Genomic DNA, 20,860 nt, shown 5'->3' on the forward strand with positions numbered 1-20,860 from the left:
GTGCTTCAATCTTGAATATCATAGTAAGCTGTTGATATTCTCGATAGTGGTTTAAATTAGGCTTACCACTGTCTCCCTTTCCTACATATGTACTGTGAACACTTACAAAGATCCTTGTCATGATGGAAAGAAAGGTAGTGAGAGCCTGGTGGGTGATATGATTCATGGTGGATTATATAGCTGCTGGCTATAGAAGCATCTGAACTTAGAAAATATATGATGCTATATTTTTACATAAAAATTTACTACTGTATGTAAGTTATTTTTCCAATTACAGAATATTCAAATCTGTTTTATCATTTGGGCTAAAAAAAAAAAAAACTATGACAAAATATAGCAAAAATTTGTTGAGAAAAACAAAAACTGAGCAAAATCTGGCTACACCAAGAGGGTACAGAAGTAATAATTCTTTATGAGAGTGAAATCCTTTGTATTTTATATAAAATAAATTTTGCTCACAACCCATCTTATCAGGCATGCAATACTGCCTGACTTCTTATTCTTATACATATATTAAAGTTTGAAAACAGTCTAAAAGTGAGGTAATTATGGATTAACTTCTGATTATAATAATAATAATAATAATAATAATAATAATAATAATAATAATAATAATAATAATAATAATAATAATAATAATAATATCTTTGATCTATTTTCCTGGCCAACAGAAATGTTGAAGCATGGATACATTTTTGGGCTCCAACAAATCAGTTAATTTTCTGCTGATGAAATGTCCCCCCAAAAAAAATTCCAACATTCTACATTTTCTTTTGTGATGTTTTCTAATTTTTTAAGCAGATTATCCACTTCATGCATCATGAAGAAATTTCAGATTAAAAATATGGAAATTTGGACATTTTGGGAATAATATTTTTTTAATGTTAATATTTTGTCATTAATCTGGCCCATTATTCATGTTTCTGGGCCATGGCGGCTACCTGACTTGCAAACTCGCAGATAACTGATTAATTACATATTAAAATATTTTTTAGGCAAATGTTATGATTGTTTTATATTTACCTGGTTAGTAGCCAGATAGCTTTCAAGCATAAATGAATGATACAGTGTAACCTTGCTCAAATGGATCGTGGTGAACCAGTACCTTCGGATAGCTGGAAAGAATTTGCTAATGGCCAAACCCTCAGTTAACCGGAACATGGTGGCCATCTCGCCAAGTTTTCATGTTGAAGCAGCTTGACTCAGAAATATCATACTGTACCTATATTTTTTTCTTGAAATTTTGAACTACAGTATTCTTTTGCCATTAGTACTGTATAGTAGCAAATATTGTGTACTACTGCTCAAAACAAACAAATAGAGACCAACCCTCATTTATTCCATCCTGAATTCTGATACATACAGGAAAGCTGCAAAATGCAGGTTCAGATTCTTAAACTGGCCAGGGGAACCATCATAACCCAACCAGCAGGTTTTTTGAGGTAAAAAAAATTCCCTGACACTCAAGAAACAAATACAGTGCTTTCAGCATGAATGACACCAGTATACAAACCAATCACAAGAAAAATGTATATCTAGTACAATCACTAACCCCCATCTAGCTACAAGGAAGGGTGAAAGTAGTCCTGGAATAAATTAAAGATCATTTAATGTTTTGCTCTAGCAAACCTGGTAAAAGGCACTGTTCTCCATCTCCCAAATGAGCAAGTGCAACAACACAAGTACTCATGCACATATGAAATGTCATTCTCTGTTCAGAGCCTCGCTTGTTGACCAAGGCTCTTGTTGGGCCATCACCTGGAGGTAGGTGAGGGAATACAGACTATAGTTAAGGTGAACTACTTAGTGGGCTAGTCTTGAAAATACAGATTTTCTAATTTGTTCTAACATTTGTCTATTTTCTTCCACTACCGTATTTTACCATTCAGTATATTTAAACTTCCTTGTATGTTCAATATTTTATTTCTGATATACGCAGAAAGATGTTTTAATCATTTGGGCAACAGAAAAAATCAAGCATTGAATGTAATGAAACGCCTATTTCTGGTGGGGCCACTCGGTGTCTCCCTGGGGCTATTAGCTACCTGGATAGCCCTACACACAATACATCACACCAAGCCCTTATGAGTCATAAATGCCTACCAGAGACAAAATTTTATTCATTCAATAGAGGCACAACTTAGGATACTAGATAACCCTAACCAAGAGTAAAAAACTACCAGAAAGACTGAGCGTACCAAAACATACAATTGCAAGGAATATAGAAACAAAACTGACAACTAGAGGACAGAAAGTTAGGTCATTAGAACCACAAGTTACAGTCTCTCACCACCTGGTGGTGATGAGAGAGCAGTTGAAAAAGAGACAGTTGAAATCTTATTCTTGTCAATTTCTAGGACAACTCTTGGCAGTTGAAATTTATACCTACATGCAACTAATACTAGTAGAGTAGTAGGCATCCATAGTAGGCATTCCCATACTATTACTTACATATTTGTCATTAGATGCTGTATAGCGAGTGAAAAAATTAAATTACTTTACTATGCAAATCAATAATTTATGTTTTAATATTTATGTACTTTTTAAATTTAGGGCCCCTTTATAACATGTGCATTGGAACTCGCACTAGCTTTATCTGGCCCTGACCGCAAGCATCCTGAAAAAAACAACAAACAATGAGAGCAGACTTGGGAGAAGATCCATGGCCAAACCACACCCAAGATCTGGGTATAGGATGGGGGCCTTATCAGGATCCAGAAGAAATAAAACCAAACCAAGAACACCAGGTACATCGGATGCTTGCCTATGTGAACAAACACCGAACACAACTTAGGGAAACACAGACAACTGGGTATTGTTTAAGTGGCACATAGATAATTCTAGTACAGTCACCACCACTCACTCCCACATATAGTAGAACCCCATCTGCCCAAACCTCAAAGCATTGTACAGGAGTCAAAAGCTATTGCACTACTCAGAAGAAAACCCACTGAGAGGAAGCAGCTCTGGAGCAACAGACACCTGAATCTCCCTAGAAAGTAACACTGGCCAGAAAGAGACAGTGCCCACAAGCACCTGTGGATGGTTACTCTTAAAACACACTCAGTAGCTTGAAGCAAAAAAAGCGACTCAAAAGGTCCCCTCAACAGAGGCTTTGATAAAAACATGCATGTGAAGCAGACACCAAAATTTGGAACAAACATAAGCACAGGCCAGGCCTTGCAGGACAGAGTCCAAAGGATAGCCAACACTTATCTAGAACAACCTAGACCCAAAGGAAGGTGAAATAAACAGAATGTCAAGTTGCACCAGACACTTAACTATTCAGTGTTTCCAATTGATCCCTGAGCTCTTGTTGGCACCCATATGGTTGTGGGAGTGTGTAACTAGTGGCCTAACAACTTAACTATTGTGTCTTTAGCTTCAGTTTCGGTTTTATTTTTATGGCAGTTGTATGTTTTAGTCTGCTCTACTTTTATGGGGGTTTTCTTCTTGGTTAGAGTGATCTAGTATCTCCTGCTCCCTGTGCCTCTATTGAATGGACCAGATTTTGTCTCTGGACTCCAATAGGTATTTATGACTCTCAAGAGCCTTTTGTGACAAAGTGAGTGTGTAGGGCTGTCCAGACACACAGTATAGAGACCCACCAAGAGGCTCTAGGAACCCACCAAGGGGCTCCAGGGACCCATCAAGTGGCTCCCTCCCTAGAAAGCACATTAATAAAACAATAGCTCAATGAATGATGAAATGTAATTCTTAGAGGGCTAGAACAGGTTCATTTCCAATTTATCTGTTCAAGTGAGGTTACACTGTATTAATTAATAAGTTTATTTATTTAATTTTTGGGAGTTAAAAACAAATAATTGTGGGGTGCTCATCTGCAGGTTTTTATATTTGTGTCCATTAAGTTCCATGCACAATTCCTGACTTTGTAATGTTAAAATCCATATCTTTATGAACTAAATGTGACAAACTTCACCAAAAAATTAGTTGTACAATTCAGATATTATTATACAAACATTAGGGGAATTTCTTATATAACCTGCCAAGTAAGAATTCCTTGCAAGAAGTTAATCATAATAAAAAATTATTTATAAAAGATTATCTTTGGTCTCTTGGAGTTTAAGGGAGACAATAGCCCCAATCATTAGGACTGCGGAAGTAGCGAGCATAGGAATTGCCCGACTAGAGTAAATAAACTGACCAAAACACAGTGACCCCAAAACTCCAGCAATTCGTGATGCAGCGCTAAGGAAACCATATGCTGTAGTCCTGTAAAAATAAGGAACAGAGCTAGTAAAAAAAATTAAATAGATGCAGTGTTATAATTTATCAAATTGAAACCCTTACTAATCTGTGTATTTTATGCAAAGGAATAATAATAAAATCCATGTTTTCTCATTGGGTAAAATCGCTCATACTTTGATGGTTGCTGGACATTGGATATTGAGGTTTAAACTCTACATTTCCTGCACTATTTGGTAAAAACGACACCAAAAACTCAGCACTGACTATAATGAAATGTGCTTTTCTGTTAAATTCAAGGTGGCTCCCTGTTGCTAGCTGATCTGGATACCTCCATACCAATCAAACTGCACCAAGGTTCCAACATGGTGACTGACAACAACCAGAACATGGACACAATGGCTCAGACCAGGATGGGAGAACACAATGATTAGGACCAGGACAAGGGGACAATGATTGGGACCAGAACATTGGGACAATGGATGGGACCAGGACAAGGGGGCAATGATTGGGACCAGGACAAGGGGACAATGATTGGGACCAGGACAAGGGGACAATGATTGGGACCAGGACAAGGGGACAATGGTTGGGACCAGGACAAGGGAACACAATGATTGGAACCAGAACAAGGGACAAATGACTGGGGCCAGGACAAGGGGACAATGACTGGAACCATGACAAGGGGACAATGATTGGGACCAGAACAAGGGGACAATGATTAGAACCAGGACAAGTGGACAGTGGTTGGGACCAGGACAAGGGAACACAATGATTGGGACCAGGACAAGGCAGAGTACTGGGAAGACAGAACACCACAAGTGTAGCTCTCATCCTGTAACTGCACTTAGGTAATTACACACTAGCAAATTTTAAGGAAAACCATAATAATATTTATCTCTGCTTCTGCATACATTTTTATCCCTAATCTTTTATTTATTTTCTGTGGCATTTTGATGTATAAAAGATCTAAGAAATAAGTGACTTTCAAGTTACATACCTGATATGAGTGGGAAAAGCTTCAGTTGACGCAATATCAAGGGCATTCCAACCAGATATAAAAATAAAATTAAATACAGCTTCAAACACAATTACACCAATTTTACTGTCAAGAAACCATATGAAGAATGCTGATATTGATGACAATGCCATGGACACACCTGAAAGAAAGCCATAAAGTGAAATTAAAAACATTGGCAAAACGAAGCCTTTACTGCTTCACAACTATTATACAGTACAAGAAATGCTTAAGTAAAATCCACAAATGCCTTATCTATAGAAATTACCAGTGAAATTATACTAAACATAATACTGTCCAGTTGATCTTTATATATTGTAGTATATTCATACCAGGAAAAAGATGTGTTAATGTGCCATATCATGAAAAATAAATGTTCCCTTGATCAATGATAAAAGAATCTAAACTTCATCAATGAGAATGATTTATTCAGTTTTGTTTAATTGATATAAAATAACCTTTAATCCCAAAAGATACACATTTAAAAATTTATAACTAATTCTTGCATCAATCAAAAAACTATTTCACAAAAAGTTAGAACTATACACATTATATAATACAGTATGTGAAACTTTTAAAGTATTGCTCCCAATTTGAAATGAAAAATTAACAAATACAACTTGAAAAATCAGTGTATAACTGATTTTTACAGTGTATAACTGGTACATTTTTTGTACATTTACAGTGTATAACTGGTTACAGTGCATAACTGTAATGAAACTCTAATTTCTGGGTAAGCTCTGAAAACTCCATGAAGCTAGAGTGCTGATATACAGTGGAGCCTCGAGTGACGAGCGACTCCATTTACGAGCATTTCGAGTAATGAGCGTGTAGTGCCAAACTACTAGGTGCACTCAAACATGGAGTTCTTTTCAGCCTACCGGGGACCACGAGCCAGAATCTGGCCCCCTCTATAGAGGTGCAGAAAGCAGTTGAACTATGATAAAATTGTCTGTGAATTTTAATCATGTCCGCCACAACCAGAAAAGCAGCAAGACGAAACAGACTGCTACTGGTAAGAAGTGAGACCAACGCCTCAAAATCACAAAAGTAACAACAATGCAAACAAACGATCAAATATTCATGAAACTAGCAGGAGCTCGTTCGTCCCTCCTCCTCCCTTCGTGTGGGAAAAGCAGGGAGATAGACCGGTCAGCCGGCTGCTCTACCCTCAATTCTACACTGATTCAGTTCTATAATGGCTCAGGAGAAGCAGGAACAGGCCGAAGATGGAAAAATGCACAAGACAACTTGCAGAATGACACAATGACCGAATGAAAACAGAATGACTGGAATCAAAGCAACACTAAAATTGGAAACAATGCAATAAAGCAAATGACCCCCACAGAATGTAAGTCCAAGGATGGCCAGCACTTAGCTTGAAGCTTTGAGGCTTGCTCATGTGCTGGCATAACTGGAAGCACTATAGGTTAGTGTGGTGATACCAACATCAAGAACAGAACTGACTTGGGGAGTCAACTGGAAATCAGAGCCAGGCAGCCTGGTTGTGGTATTCAGTACTAGTATTATAATAATAATAATAATAATAATAATAATAATAATAATAATAATAATAATAATAATAAAAATAATAATAATAATAATAATAGTAGTAGGCATCCATCAGTCTCAGGAGACTATGGGGTTGCGCTCTGGTTGTCAGTCTGGAGTGGCCTCTCCAGGGCGCAAAGCCAGGGTAGGTTGATATGGAGGAGAAGCTGTTACCCATGCAGCAGGATGGGTAACATCCTGGGCGACCCTCTCCATGACACCAAAAGTCTCCAATGGAAAGGCAAATGCCAACACGATTGGTTCCAGTGCCGTCGCAGGAACTGAGAGTTCCGGAGTTGACCTCGAAGTTGGTGAAAGAAGACACAGGGACTCTAAACCCGCAGACCACCTTGTTCGGGGCCAAAGAAGAATCACCCCAGCAAGGGCAAGAACGACTCCAGCCTCCTGAAGAAGAGCTTGGGCCGCACGAGCCCCAGGAGGCGAACGTCCCGGTCCCGCACCTATGGGTTCCAGAGATCGTCACAGCCCTCTTTCACCCGAGGCCAGTTTCCTTCAAGACCAAGTAGAAGGAAGAGTGATAATTATTAAATACAACAATTATTATTGTAATAATTATTATAATAATAATATAATTAATTAATAATTATCACTCTTACATAATAATAATAATAATAATAATAATAATAATAATAATAATTATAATAGATAAAAACCCACACTTGTGTATATATGAAATTTATGAAGTCTTTCACATGCTCCAGAGTGCTTTATCAAGGTCTTATAAAGGATTAAATGTTGAGGTGTAAGTCTCATCCTAATCACATACTCAGACCTTGATAAAGCACTCAGGAGAGTGCAGTCAAACGACTTGGTGTAAATTCCTTACATGAATTTCAAATACTGTATAGTGGAACCTAGGTTTACAAATGCCCAATGTTATGAATTTTTCAGTTTATGAGCTCAATTTCTTCGAAAAATTTGACTCAGTTTACGAGCTTTGCAGCGCTTGGAAAGTTTGTTGATACACGCATGGGTTGACCGAGTGCGTGGTTCCTGGTGGCAAGGGTGAGGCATGCTTCAGTTTACCAGTGCCTCCTGCCTAGTGACGATCGGGTTTGAATTCTTTTTACATAATGAATTTCATTTTTTTTTTCTCAACATAAAAGTAATTATTATATATCACACCATGGGTCCCAAGAAAGTCAGTGGTAAGGTTCAACCTAAGAAAATGTGAGGATGACGCTAGAGAAAAACAAGAGATCATTCATTAACATGAAAATGTATGAGAGTTGTTGAACTAGATAGGTTGGATGGTGCTGATGTGGAGGAGTTGGTGGAGAAACACAGCAAAGAACTGACCACCGACGAATGCTTAGTCCTTCACAAGGAGCAGCAACAAAAGACAGCTGAGGAAATTTCTTCATGGGAGGAGGAGGCTGTAGAGAATGTCCCTTTCTCATTAATTAAGAAAATGTGTGCAGTATGGGAAGAACTGCAAAGTTTTGCTGAAAAGTAAAAGTCACCCAGATAAAGCTGTGGCAGGCTGTTACATTATTAACCATTTTAATGACAATGTGATGTCTCACTACAGACACGTTTTTAATTATATATACAAGAGTTCTTATATTCTTATACAGCCACTAGCATGTGAAGCATTTCAGGCAAGTCCTTTATCCTATGGACCCGGAATACGACCAAACCAAATTGTTTAACAACCAGGTACCCATTTTACTGTTGGGTAAACAGAGGCTACAGTTAAAAATTGACACCCAGTAAATCCTCCCCGATAAGGATATGAACCCAGGACAAAGTGCTCGCGAAACGCCAGGCGAGTGGCTTACCAACTACACCACAGGGAATGTGTAGTGTTTGGGACAAGTGTTAAAATGTAGGGAAAAACAAGTGTTTAGGACAGATTCCTAGTAAGTCAAGCAAGCTGTGAGCCACAACCAGGTCCTAGTGGTATGCCTGCAAAACGTAGGAGACAGAGAGAGTACCCAAGAGAAGTCATCATTGCCTGATTGCCTGATAGAAGGGGACTCCCCTTCCAAACACAAACACTAACACCTCTTCTCCTCCCCCATCCCCCTCCTTACTGTCTTCCATACACCAACAAAAGTCATCAATAAAGGCAAGATATAACTTGTACATACTGAAGTATAATATATTTGTAGTATTATGTATGAAATGTATTTTGAAGTTAATATTTTTGGAAGTGTGGAACGGATTAATTCAATTTATATTATTTTTTATGGGAAAATTTGTTTCGGTTTATGAATTTTTGGTTTACGAACCGTCTCTGGGGAACGGATTAAATTCGTAAACGGAAGTACCACCGTCTACACAAGTATGGGTTTTTATCCTATGTTATTATGTGTGTGTTATTATGTCGAGTGGGGCCTCGACTTACGAATTTAATCTGTTCCCAGAGACAGGTCGTAAGTCAACAATTCGTAAGTCGAAACGAATTTTCTCATAAGAAATAATGTAAACTGAATTAATCCGTTCCACACCAGTCGGCCTCAGGGAGCCGGTCGGCCGAGCGGACAGCACGCTGGACTAGTGATCCTGTGGTCCTGGGTTCGATCCCAGGCGCCGGCGAGAAACAATGGGCAGAGTTTCTTTCACCCTATACCCCTGTTACCTAGCAGTAAAATAGGTACCTGGGTGCTAGTCAGCTGTCACGGGCTGCTTCCTGGGGGTGGAGGCCTGGCCGAGGACAGGGCCGCAGGGACACTAAAAGCCCACAAATCATCTCAAGATAACCTCAAGATAACCACCCCCAAAAATATTAACTTAAAAATACATTTATACCAAATAACACTACAATACAGTATGCTTATCTTACCTTGAATGAGGACTCTTGTTGGCATATGGAAGATGGTGAGGAGGAGGAGAAGAAGAGAGGTGTTAGTCTTTGGAAGGGGAGTAACCTTCCATTATAATATCAAGCATTGATGACTTTTCTGGGGGTACTCTCTCTCCTACATTTTGCCTGCATACTACTAGGACCTGGCTATGGCTCACTACTTGTTTTTCTCACTAAAAACCTGTCTAGCGACACTTGTTTTTCCCTACATTGAGACTTGTCTGAAGTGAGACATCACTAACATTAAAAAGGTTAACACAACGATCTGCTACAGCTTGATTTGGGTGACACTTTTCAGCAAAACTTTGCCATTCTTTCCATACTGCATAGATTTTCTTAATAAATGAGGAAAGGACATACTCTACTCTACATCAACAACACACATACCATTTTCATGTTTACGAATGATCTCTTGTTTTTCCTCGATGGTCATTCTCAAATGCGTTTTCTTAGGTTGAACCTTACCACTGACATTTGTGGGACCCATGGCATGATATATAATAATTTCTTTTATGTTCAAAAAAACAAAAACCATAAAAATACTGAAATTTTTTACAAGCGCGATCATCACTAAGCAAGCAAAAAGACTTCTAAGCATAGGTCCAATACTGAAAGAGGGGTTTTGATTTTGATTTTGCATGTGAAGAAATATTTGGATTTTTTTTTTTTTTTGTATCTTGTATGACTTTCTGTCCTAATTCCATTTTTTCAATCTGACATGATTCCTTCAGTCTCTTTCTATTTCTTCAGTCTCCTTTTTAAATTATTCTTTCCTTGTAGGGATAGTCGTGTCTGCGTAATAAATATTTCTATTATTTTTTCCTTCTTCTGCAGTGTCATCTGTGTTCTCTTTCTAAGCTGGTTCTCTTTCTGGCTTTCTGCAAAGGGACATGTTTTGAACAGACTATATGCTTTGGCAGTCAGTTGTACTATTTCATGCATGGGATTTTTATTACTTTGAACAGTTCCCATTGAATATTTGTAAGTCTCATGTTTATTTATTCCAATCTATTCTTTTATTATTAAACTGAATTTATTGAATAACCCCTCTCACTTGACCTTTTTTTAATTCTATTATGGGTTTTTATGTTAGTTTGCACTTCAATGAACTTTTGATGTGAGTATGTGGTATCTGAAGGGGGGGGAAGAGCAGGACGAACAACACCAACTGGGAAAGGACATGAGAGTGGGGACAAAACCAAAGTTGAAGTGACTAATGCCCCCCAAGTCCGGGTCCCTTAGGCTGCACCCAAGTGCAGCAGCCTTGGGGCATCCGGAAGAGCAACCAAACTAGCGTGCTGTAGCAACCGATATCGAGCATGCAACGTCAAAGCCGCCTGTACCCAAACTTCTATATCAAGGCACAGAACTGCAAGAGTCAGAGGCCAGAGTCGATGACCGTCACTGTCCACATCAGCCGAGGAACTGAATGCCGTAGCGGCCGGCGTGGGGAGGGCTGCGTGGACAATTGGCGCGCGGAGTTAGTGACGTTTACTTGTTTGTTTGTTTTAGTTTGGGAGTTTTGCCTCTCTGTTCGGGTTTGCTTTGTTTTGCCTACCTTTCTGGGTGCCAGACCCCGGTCGATGGCAGACATGGAATGCTTCCAAATACAGTACATAGGGGTTTCCATAAGCCATTGCTCCTCGTGCCTCTCTGAGAGGGCCAGGTTCTGGCTCGAGGTCCCCAGTAGGCAAGAACTCCAATTAACTGATGCCACGGTTTAATACATACATGTTAGCCTGGTAAGCTCCGGGGAGCCGTAGGGGTTTCCCCCTATATGTATTTGTGTATTATATGCGTGTATTTGTATTACACACTAACATGCACACAATATTATATTCTTTGAACAATAAAACACAGTTTTTGCCATTATTACACTATATATACATACATCATATACAGCTAACTTTTTATAAACCATAACAAACCACTAAGTAATTCTGGTGGGTGTGGTAATGAAATATTAGCACAGCATACAGCCACACACTACAACCAGATGATGCCAACAGATCCCCTGACACAGTAAAATGCCTTCAGTATACTACGCACATCACTAATTCTAGCCACAACACTGCTATTGTCAGATTACTGTCACTAAATCATGAACATGAATAGTTTTCCTCAAGATTATTTTCTAAAGGAACATGGGGGTCATGTTGCATGATGCGGAGATATAGTACAGTATAAGAAACTGTGGCTGTGTGCTGTGAATATCTGCTTCCTGCTGTGAACCCCATAGCTATCATTGTGTTCACTGATATGTTAACATTGTACATAGTTTTTATTACAGTCAAGATCATCTATGACACTATCATCACAAAATAATTGCAGTTACTTAATTTATTAATATTATTAAGTCTTGATGTAGCCTTGACCTACACAGCTGTGCTGTGTGTGAGCTGCTGCTGCATGCACCAACCTTGGTTGTTCTGAAAGTACTGAGGCACTCACAGACAGAAGGGATGCAGACAGTTTTTTCAAGATGGCATCTGTTTACTGGAGTCCTCAGGAACAGAATGCAATTTTATTTGTGCCCTTTCTTGTTATAATAGTTCTATATGAAATCCTTTAACCTGTGTACCCACATGAGTTTTGAATCATTCCATATTCCTAAAAATAGCACAAGGAACTCGGCACACTACCCTTTTGAGATGGATTTTTGTCATCATGCTAGCAATTGGTTTATCTACATCTTCTGCGTCTTCTAATAAATAATAATAATAATAATATTCTGCACTATTTATCTTCTTCACCATAAACAATTCACCCAGACCAGCCAGGAAAATTCCCACTTTCTCCATCAGGTCTCTTCCACATAGGCTAGAGTTAAGTACCTGTGGATTTCAAGGATCAACATCCCAACAACCCGGTCCCTGAACAGGACTCCTAGTTGCTGGTCTGATCAACCAGGCTGTTAGATGCCACTGCTCACAGCCTGACGTACAAGTCACAGTCTGGCTGATCAAGTATCTTTTGTAGGTGCTTGTCTAGTTCTCTTTTGAACACAGCAAGGAGTCAACCAGTTATGCACCGTATGTGTAGGAAAAGTCTTGAAAAGTTCTAGGCCTTTGATGTTGATTTAATTTTCTCTCAGTGTGCCTATTGCACCTCTGTTTTTCAGTGGGGCTATTTTTCACATCCTGCCATGCCTTCTGGTCTCATGTGGTGTTATTTCTGTGTCCAGATTTGGATTCAGTCCTTCTAATATTTTCCAAGAATAAATTACTATGCATCTCTCCTGCCTGCACTCTACGGAATACAGATTTACAATTTTTAGGCAGTCCCGATAATCTAGATCTTTTATTGAGTGGATTCTAGTGGTAAAAGATCTTTGCACACTCTCCAGGCCAGCAATTTCTCCAGCTTTGAATGTGGCTGTTAGTGTGCAACACTATTCCACGCAAGAGACCACTTATGTCTTAAAAAGTATTATTAGTCTGGCATCTAGTTTGGAAGGTTCTATTGATCCAACCTGTCACTTTTTTTTGCATTTATGACAGCAAATTTGTTGTGTTCTTTAAAAGAACCTTTAAACGAACCTGTATCTAAGCCATATTACTTTACCATTGTAATCATAGATTATCTGATATCATGGTTGTTGTATTGAGTGCATATTCTACTGCATTATTCCTTGAAATGATCCTCATATTGTGCTTCAGTGAACCAATGTATAACCCTGAGATGTTTTCTAATATACCTAGTAATCCTTGTTCATTATTATGTACAGTATTGTTATTATTGTGTATTATTCTAATCTGCTTTTATGTCAAAATTTCTTGCAATGTACCGGTAAACATATTTTTCCATTTACTATAATTTACTATAGTCTCCGTGGTGTAGTGGTAAGACACTCGCCTGGCGTTCCGCGAGCGCTATGTCATGGGTTCGTATCCTGGCCGGGGAGGATTTACTGGGCGCAATTACTTAACTGTAGCCTCTGTTTAACGCAACAGTAAAATGTGTACTTGGATGAAAAAACGATTCTTCGCGGCAGGGGATCATATTCCAGGGACCTGCCCGAAACGCTACGCGTACTAGTGGCTGTACAAGAATGTAACAACTCTTGTATATATCTCAAAACAAAAAAAAAATAAATAAATAAATAAATAATTATTCTACTTAAAATCATCTGTACCTGTAAAGTAAAGCTGTAAAGTACCAGCAAACATTTTTTGTCAATTTTACTGTTAATTATCTAAAAATTATCTGTTAGTTTCAGGACTTGCCCGAAACGCTATGATATGTGAGGTAAATATTTGTGATTTCTGTGTGTAATGATGTAAGGGCGAAGAGGGAGAACAGCCTATTGACATAGCTCGAGTGCATGGGGGGGGAGTTGTGTAAAACCCTGGTTTGTGCCTTGGAGAGGCTGCAGGATCCAGTAAGTTCAGAAGAACTTCGGTTTCAACTCCTTTTGACCATGTCGTAGCTCAGTCAATTAAGGCAGCGTCTGGGACACTCTCGGACACAGGTTCGAATCCTCGTCACGGCCCTTGTGGATTTGTTCAATAAGTGGGGTCTTCTGACATGATTACTCTAAATCTTAAGCATTTGACTGTTTAATATGTAGTTTCTGCTTTGATGTTTTTGTTTTTAACATAACTCAGAAACTGAAACTAACCCTCATTGAACATTATGTCATAGGGTTAAATGAATCTACTACAAAAATCATGGACAATCTCCTTCCTGTTATATCCTACTTTTGTAGAAACCTTCCTATGTACTGTACTCTAATTTTGACATTATCATAGGTAATTAATGATTTCAAACAAGGTTTTAATCCTTAAATGCAAGGAATCTGCCCAATCCTTTGACAATGTTAACACTGCAACACCAATTATCAAGTTCCACTGCAGCACCAATTGTCAAGTTCCAATGAAACTAGCTTCCCACTAATTTCAAAGTTCCCCACTTCTGACTTCATAGAACATACCTTCTGTTTCACTGGATATTGTCTTCCTTTCTCAATTCCAGCTTCTTCAGACTTTTTACCTTCCTCTGCTGCCTTGACCACTTAAACAAAAGTGGTAACGACTTAACGATTCTTCGCGGCAGGGGATCGTATTCCAGGGACCATAGGATTAAGGACTTGCCCGAAACGCTACGCGTACTAGTGGCTGTACAAGAATGTAACAACTCTTGTATATATCTCAAAAAAAAAAAAAAAAAAAAAAAAAAAAAAAAATTATGCATTCCCAGGTCATGTCCTTTCCCTAGTACTGCTATTTGTTTTCATATAGTCTACACATTTTTATTTATGTACCCTTTCTTGTTATAATAGTTTTATATGAAATCCTTAAACCTGTAGTTTATACTACTGTGCTTATAACCACAATGTTTACATTCCAATCTACAAAATTGACAGCAGGGAAGAACCCCTCAATTATAGACCTGAATCATTGACAAGTGTAATAGTCAAAATATTGGAAAAATAATTAAAAATAAATGGATAGAACACCTGGAGAAAAACGATATAATATCAGACAGACAGTATGGTTTTCGATCTGGAAGATTCTGTGTAACGAATTTACTCAGTTTCTATGATCGAGCCACAGAGATTTTACAGGAAATAGATGGTTGGGTTGATTGCATCTATCTGGACCTAAAAAAGGTTTGCGACAGTGTTCCACATAAGCGATTATTCTGGAAACTGAAACATATAGGAGGGGTGGCAGGTAAGCTTCTAACATGGATGAAAAATTTTCTAACTGATAGAAAAATGAGGGCAGTAATTAGAGGCAATGTATTGGACTCGAGCAATGTCACAAGTGGAGTACCACAGTGTTCAGTTCTTGCATCAGTAATGTTCATTCACCTTAGATGATTGTCATGCCCTTCAAGAAGACCTGGACAAAATAAATAAATAAAGCACCACTTGGCAAATGGAATTTAATGTGAATAAATGCCATGTTATGGAATGTGGAAGAGGAGAACATAGACCCCCACACAACCTATAAATTATGTGAGAAATCTTTAAAAAATTCTGATAAAGAAAGAAATCTAGGGGTGGTTCTAGATAAAACAAACTGTCACCTGAGGACCACATTAAGAACATTGTGCGAGGAACCTATGCTACACTTTCTAACTTTAGAATTGCTTTTTAAATATATGGATGGAGAAATAATAAAGAAATTGTTCATAACTTTTGTTACACCAAAGCTGGAATATGCAGCAGTTGTATGGTGCCCATATCTTAAGAAGCACATCAACAAACTGGAAAAGGTGCAAAGACATGCCACTAAGTGGCTCCCAGAACTGAAGGACAAGAGTTATGAGGAGAAGTTAGCGGCATTAAATATGCAAAAACTAGAAGATAGAAGAAAAAGAGGCAATATGATCACTACATACAAAATAGTAACAGGAATTGTTAAAATCGATAGGGAAGATTTCCCGAGACCTGGAACTTCAAGAACAAGAGGTCATAGATTTAAACTAGCTAAATACAGATGCCGAAGAAATATAAGAAAATTCACTATCACAAACAGAGTGGTAGATGGTTGGAACAAGTTAGGTGAGAAGGTGGTGGAGGCAAAAGACCATCAGTAGTTTCAAAGCGTTATATGACAAAGAGTGCTGGGAAGACGGGACACCACGAGCGTAGCTCTCATCCTGTAACTACACTTAGGTAATTACCTAGGTAATTACACCGTCTGGCCCCATACACCCAAATCTCTCTGGTGTTTGCTTTCTCACTCCCAAAGACTCTTTCCTGGTTCACAATCCACTCTGACACTGTCCATGAAGACTGATTGCAAATCCAAATTTTCAGGTTTAGGAAAAAATATTTTCTTTTCTACTAACATGAACATCGGATCCCTCACCCAGTAGTCAAACTGGGCTCCAAAATTGCAGCTGTCAGTTAACACCAATACTTCCTGCAAGGTTTCCTGCTGCTTTTTTGTTCTCGCTGGAAATCCATCAAACTCCTGTGATATGAAGGTTTTATCATATAATGACATTTCAGCAACCTAATAAAATCTTCATAGTTTTTCATATGTAGTAGTTTTGGCATGCATACATTCCCCGGGACACTATAGACTGCTGTACCCAGTGACATTAGGAGTACCAATTTTTTGCTTGCTCCTGTTTAATCCCATGATGCTCAAAATTTGCCTCTAGCATGCTCAGCCAAAACTTGAGTAAGATTTTGGCTACATCAAATGGTTGCATCCTGACTTGGAATGACAGCCATGGCAATGGTGAGAGTAAACACAACTTACTCTTGTCTATAGTTTTCCTGCCCATCCACAGCCCATACTCTTGCAGCCTGATGCTCCTTGCATCATCTGGAACCCAGACTCCCAGCATCTGCTGTTAATCCTTGTTACCAGTATTAGGGTTTAGGCGGGAAGGAAAAACACATCTTAACCGCATATTTATTGTAAAACCACGCTCACCGGTATAAACGTCATGTATAAACTTACAGTACTGTACAGTATTTATATATATGTACTCCCTAAAACAAAATAGCATCTGATCTTAATAGTATGAACCTAACCTAGGCAATATTTAATCCAATAATTTATTCTCTATCCTAACAGGTACATAAGCCAGAACATCCTAGCCGTCATGGAGCTGATCCGAAAACTGCTCCACAACAGCCCAAACGCACAAGACGGCCGCCAAGTGGGTACAAGGCCTGTGGTCTTCCACAGTAAGGGCTCCAGAGAGCACAATCAGCTGCACATGGAGCTGCCACTTGCCCACATCCTTGGAAGCACTGTAAGGAATGGGTCCTATGTAGTATATGAAAATATAAAAAACTAAAGCAGGGATGATTATAACCAATGAACAATGTGGAAGCAGTTCAGTGTAAATGTTCTAATTTTGTAAGCATTAGAAAAGTAGCAGTCTATCTGTTCAGGGTAGTAGGGATAGTCACCTTGTGGGAGTGAACAACTTTAAAGAGAGTAAAAACTTTACTCTATATTAGTGTATAAACTCTGAAAGTACATTTAGTGTCTGAAACAAATATCTAAATATAAGTGTTAAAAGTCGAAAAATAGAAAAAAGCCCTCTGAATACACTTGAAAGCCTTGAAAATCTCTTAAGATTGTTGGAACAATAGTGGAGGGTGAGTGCACACTAGATTTTACACACCCCAATGTAATTCTCTATGAATGTCAGAGAATAACAGAGTACATAGAGGTGGCTCAAGAAAAAGTGGAAAAAGGCTCAAGGAGCCAGGTAGGAACAAAGCAGTTGGCCCAGATGAAGATTCACCTTGGGTTCTGAGAGAATGCACATATGAGCTCAGGACTCCACTTCAATTGATTTTTCAATCATTTTTGTGTACAGGAGCCTTGTTATATACCGTACAGTATACGGAAAAAGGCCAACAGTTCCAATCTACAAAAACGATAGCAAGGAAGACTCTCCTAATTATAGATCTGTATCACTGACAAGCGTGGAGGTTAGAGGCATTAAATATGCCAAAACTAGAAGACAGAAGAAAAAGAGGTGATATGATCACTACGTACAAAATAGTAACAGGAATTGATAAAATCTATAGGGAAGATTTCCTGAAACCTGGAACTTCAAGAACAAGAGGTCATAGATTTAAACTAGCTAAACACAGATGCCGAAGAAATATAAGAAAATTCACTTTCGCAAACAGAGTGGTAGATGGTTGGAACAAGTTAGGTGAGAAGGTGGTGGAGGCCAAGACCGTTAGTAGTTTCAAAACGTTATATGACAATGAGTGCTGGGAAGACGGGATACCACGAGCGTAGCTCTCACCCTGTAACTACACTTAGGTAATTACACTTAGGTAATTATTACTAGAAAAAATAATTTAAACCAAATGGATAGAACACCTGGAGAGAAATTATATAATAATAAACAGTATGTTTTCGAACAGGAAGATCTTGAGTAACAAATCAGGGTAACAAATTACTCAAATCAAATTGATTTGAGTAATCAAATCAACTTCGTTTCTGTGATAGAGCCATAAGGATTATACATTAGAGAGACAGGTGGGTTGACTGCATTTATCTTTGCCCCCCAAAAAAGGCTTCTGACAGTCCCACATAAGAGGTTGTTTTGGAAACTGGAATATACTGGAGGGCATGACAGAGACTGTCCGACAGAAAAATGAGGGCAGTAATAATAGGTACTATCAAAGTGGAGAAATACTACTAGTGGAGTACCACAGGGTTAAGTTTTAGCCCCAGTAATATTGTTTATTGTATATACAGTATAAACGATCTACCAAAGGCAAAAAAAAATTATATGAATATGTTTGCTGATGTTGCCGAGCTAATAAGGAAGATTAGAAACTTTGATGACTGTCATGCTCTTCAAGAAGACATGGACAAAGTGCATAGAGCAACCCTTAGCAAATGAATTTTAATGTGAATAAATGCCACATTATGGAATGTGGAGTAGAAGATAGGCCACACAATCTAAATTATGTGAAAAAGCTTAAAAAAAGAGTTCTGAGAGAGAAAGTCATCTAAGGGTTGTTCTGGAGACAAAAACTGTCACCTGAAGACCATCTAAAGAACATTGTGTGAGGAACGCATGCTATGCTTTTCAAACTTCTGAAATGCTTTTAAACACATGGATGGAGAAATAATAAAGAAATTGTTCACAACTTTTGTGAGATCAAAGTTGGAGTATGTAGTGGTTGTATGGTGCCCATATCTCAAGAAGTACTTAGTATAGCAATAAACTGAAAAAAAACTAGAAAAAACATGCAACCAAATGGCTTGTGTAACTGAATAACTAAAGCTATGAGAAAAGACTAAATATTAAATATATATACGTGTTAAATAAATAAAAAAATAAATGTATGTATGTATGTGTATTATATATATATATATATATATATATATATATATATATATATATATATATATATATATATATATATATATATATATATATATATATATATATATATATATATATATATATATATATATATATATATATATATTATATATTATTTATATTGTAACCCTTTTTGTGTAATGAAGTTTTAAATCAAATAAAATTACAAAATAAAAAAAATACAGAGGGTTGTAAGAGAAAACAATATGCGAGTGTACTCAGGTGCTCCACGGGGCTCTTCCAGATGTTGCATGTCATCTTCTTTGAGGTCGAGGGTCCCTACAAATGCAACCAGAGGTGGTACCCCCACATATTAAAAAAAAAATGCCACCTGATTGGATGCCACCTCCAAGGAATCCAATCAAACAACACACTACAAACCTTGAATGCAGGTAAAATTAGCCCAAAAAAAGGAAGCTACCTGATATGCTTCATGTCTTGAGGCAGACTCAGGCTTAGATAATATATAGAAACCCAACAAGAACACATATTGAATAGTCAAAGGTGTCACCGAACCAACAAGATAAATAAATACTGTATAAATAAATAAATACATAAATAAATATATAAATAAATAAGTAAATAAACAAACTATGCGGCAGAGACAGATAGAATAACTGTCAGTGAGCAGCAAACGCCTTTCAAACTCACATGTAGTGAGACTGAACTCAATGGATCGATCCATGATGAGCCACACTGCAGACCCACAGAAGTTATCAGGGCATGAAGAAGACTAACCAAGAAGAATACCAAGGCACTAAGGATGTTCGCTGAAAGAACAGACATCGAACGCAGTCTATGGGATAAACTCGGCTATGAAAGGTATCCATGGAATATAGTATGAATAAGTGCACATACTCTAGTGTGTGTGCCAATTAACAACCAAAAATAATGACCCCCAAGCCAGAGAGCCTAGCAGAGGAGTCAACAACTTGTGCACTACCCAGGGTAAGGCACTACAGCTGAGTGGCCTGACCTCTCAGGGACACACTCCTGAACACAACCGAAAAGTTGTTCTGTCAGTGCAGGGGCAATGCTAGATAAGTGCTTAGGAAAGAGTCACCCTAGATACATGCAGCGCATAGCAAAGAATAGGCCAAGTCCATGCAAGAGGTACAGCAGAGAAACACATGTTTGTGAAGCAAATACTGAGTACTAAAATAACAGGAATGATACACAAAGTAAACAACCCCCACAAGAAAATGTCTGAAGGATGACCAGCACTTATTTGAGAAAAAAGTGAGATTCGTTGTGATGAGGCAACTCAAAAAGAACCAATTGATTGTTTTCTTGTACATCAGCAACAGAACCTATCTGGAGCTGGTTGGTAACGTGGAACCAGTTGGAGCCTGACGACGCCTGCTATTGACAGCCTTTAGCACTAGGGGATTTGAGCAAGTTTCAAGAGAACGATTTGTTTTGAA

At 38.2% G+C, this 20,860-nt stretch overlaps 1 protein-coding gene across 2 annotated transcripts in view; it reads right to left on the minus strand.

The window, feature by feature from the left end:
- Positions 1-611: 611 nt before the first annotated feature.
- The window catches only part of LOC123766537 (synaptic vesicle glycoprotein 2C), a 61,926-nt gene continuing 41,677 nt past the window's right edge, over positions 612-20,860 (minus strand). Inside the window, exons 12-13 of one of the 2 annotated variants that reach the window (XM_045755766.2) lie at positions 5,204-5,363; positions 612-4,233 (exon numbers count right to left, since the gene is read on the minus strand). In XM_045755766.2, the coding sequence (XP_045611722.2) occupies positions 4,053-4,233; positions 5,204-5,363 (341 nt within the window). In that variant the 3' untranslated portion in view covers positions 612-4,052. Of the gene's footprint in view, positions 4,234-5,203; positions 5,364-16,966; positions 17,323-20,860 lie in introns of those variants that run through there. The other variant, XM_045755767.2, reaches the window with a different exon arrangement.

This window comes from Procambarus clarkii, chromosome 62 (assembly GCF_040958095.1).
Source record: "Procambarus clarkii isolate CNS0578487 chromosome 62, FALCON_Pclarkii_2.0, whole genome shotgun sequence".
Taxonomy (NCBI): domain Eukaryota; kingdom Metazoa; phylum Arthropoda; class Malacostraca; order Decapoda; family Cambaridae; genus Procambarus; species Procambarus clarkii.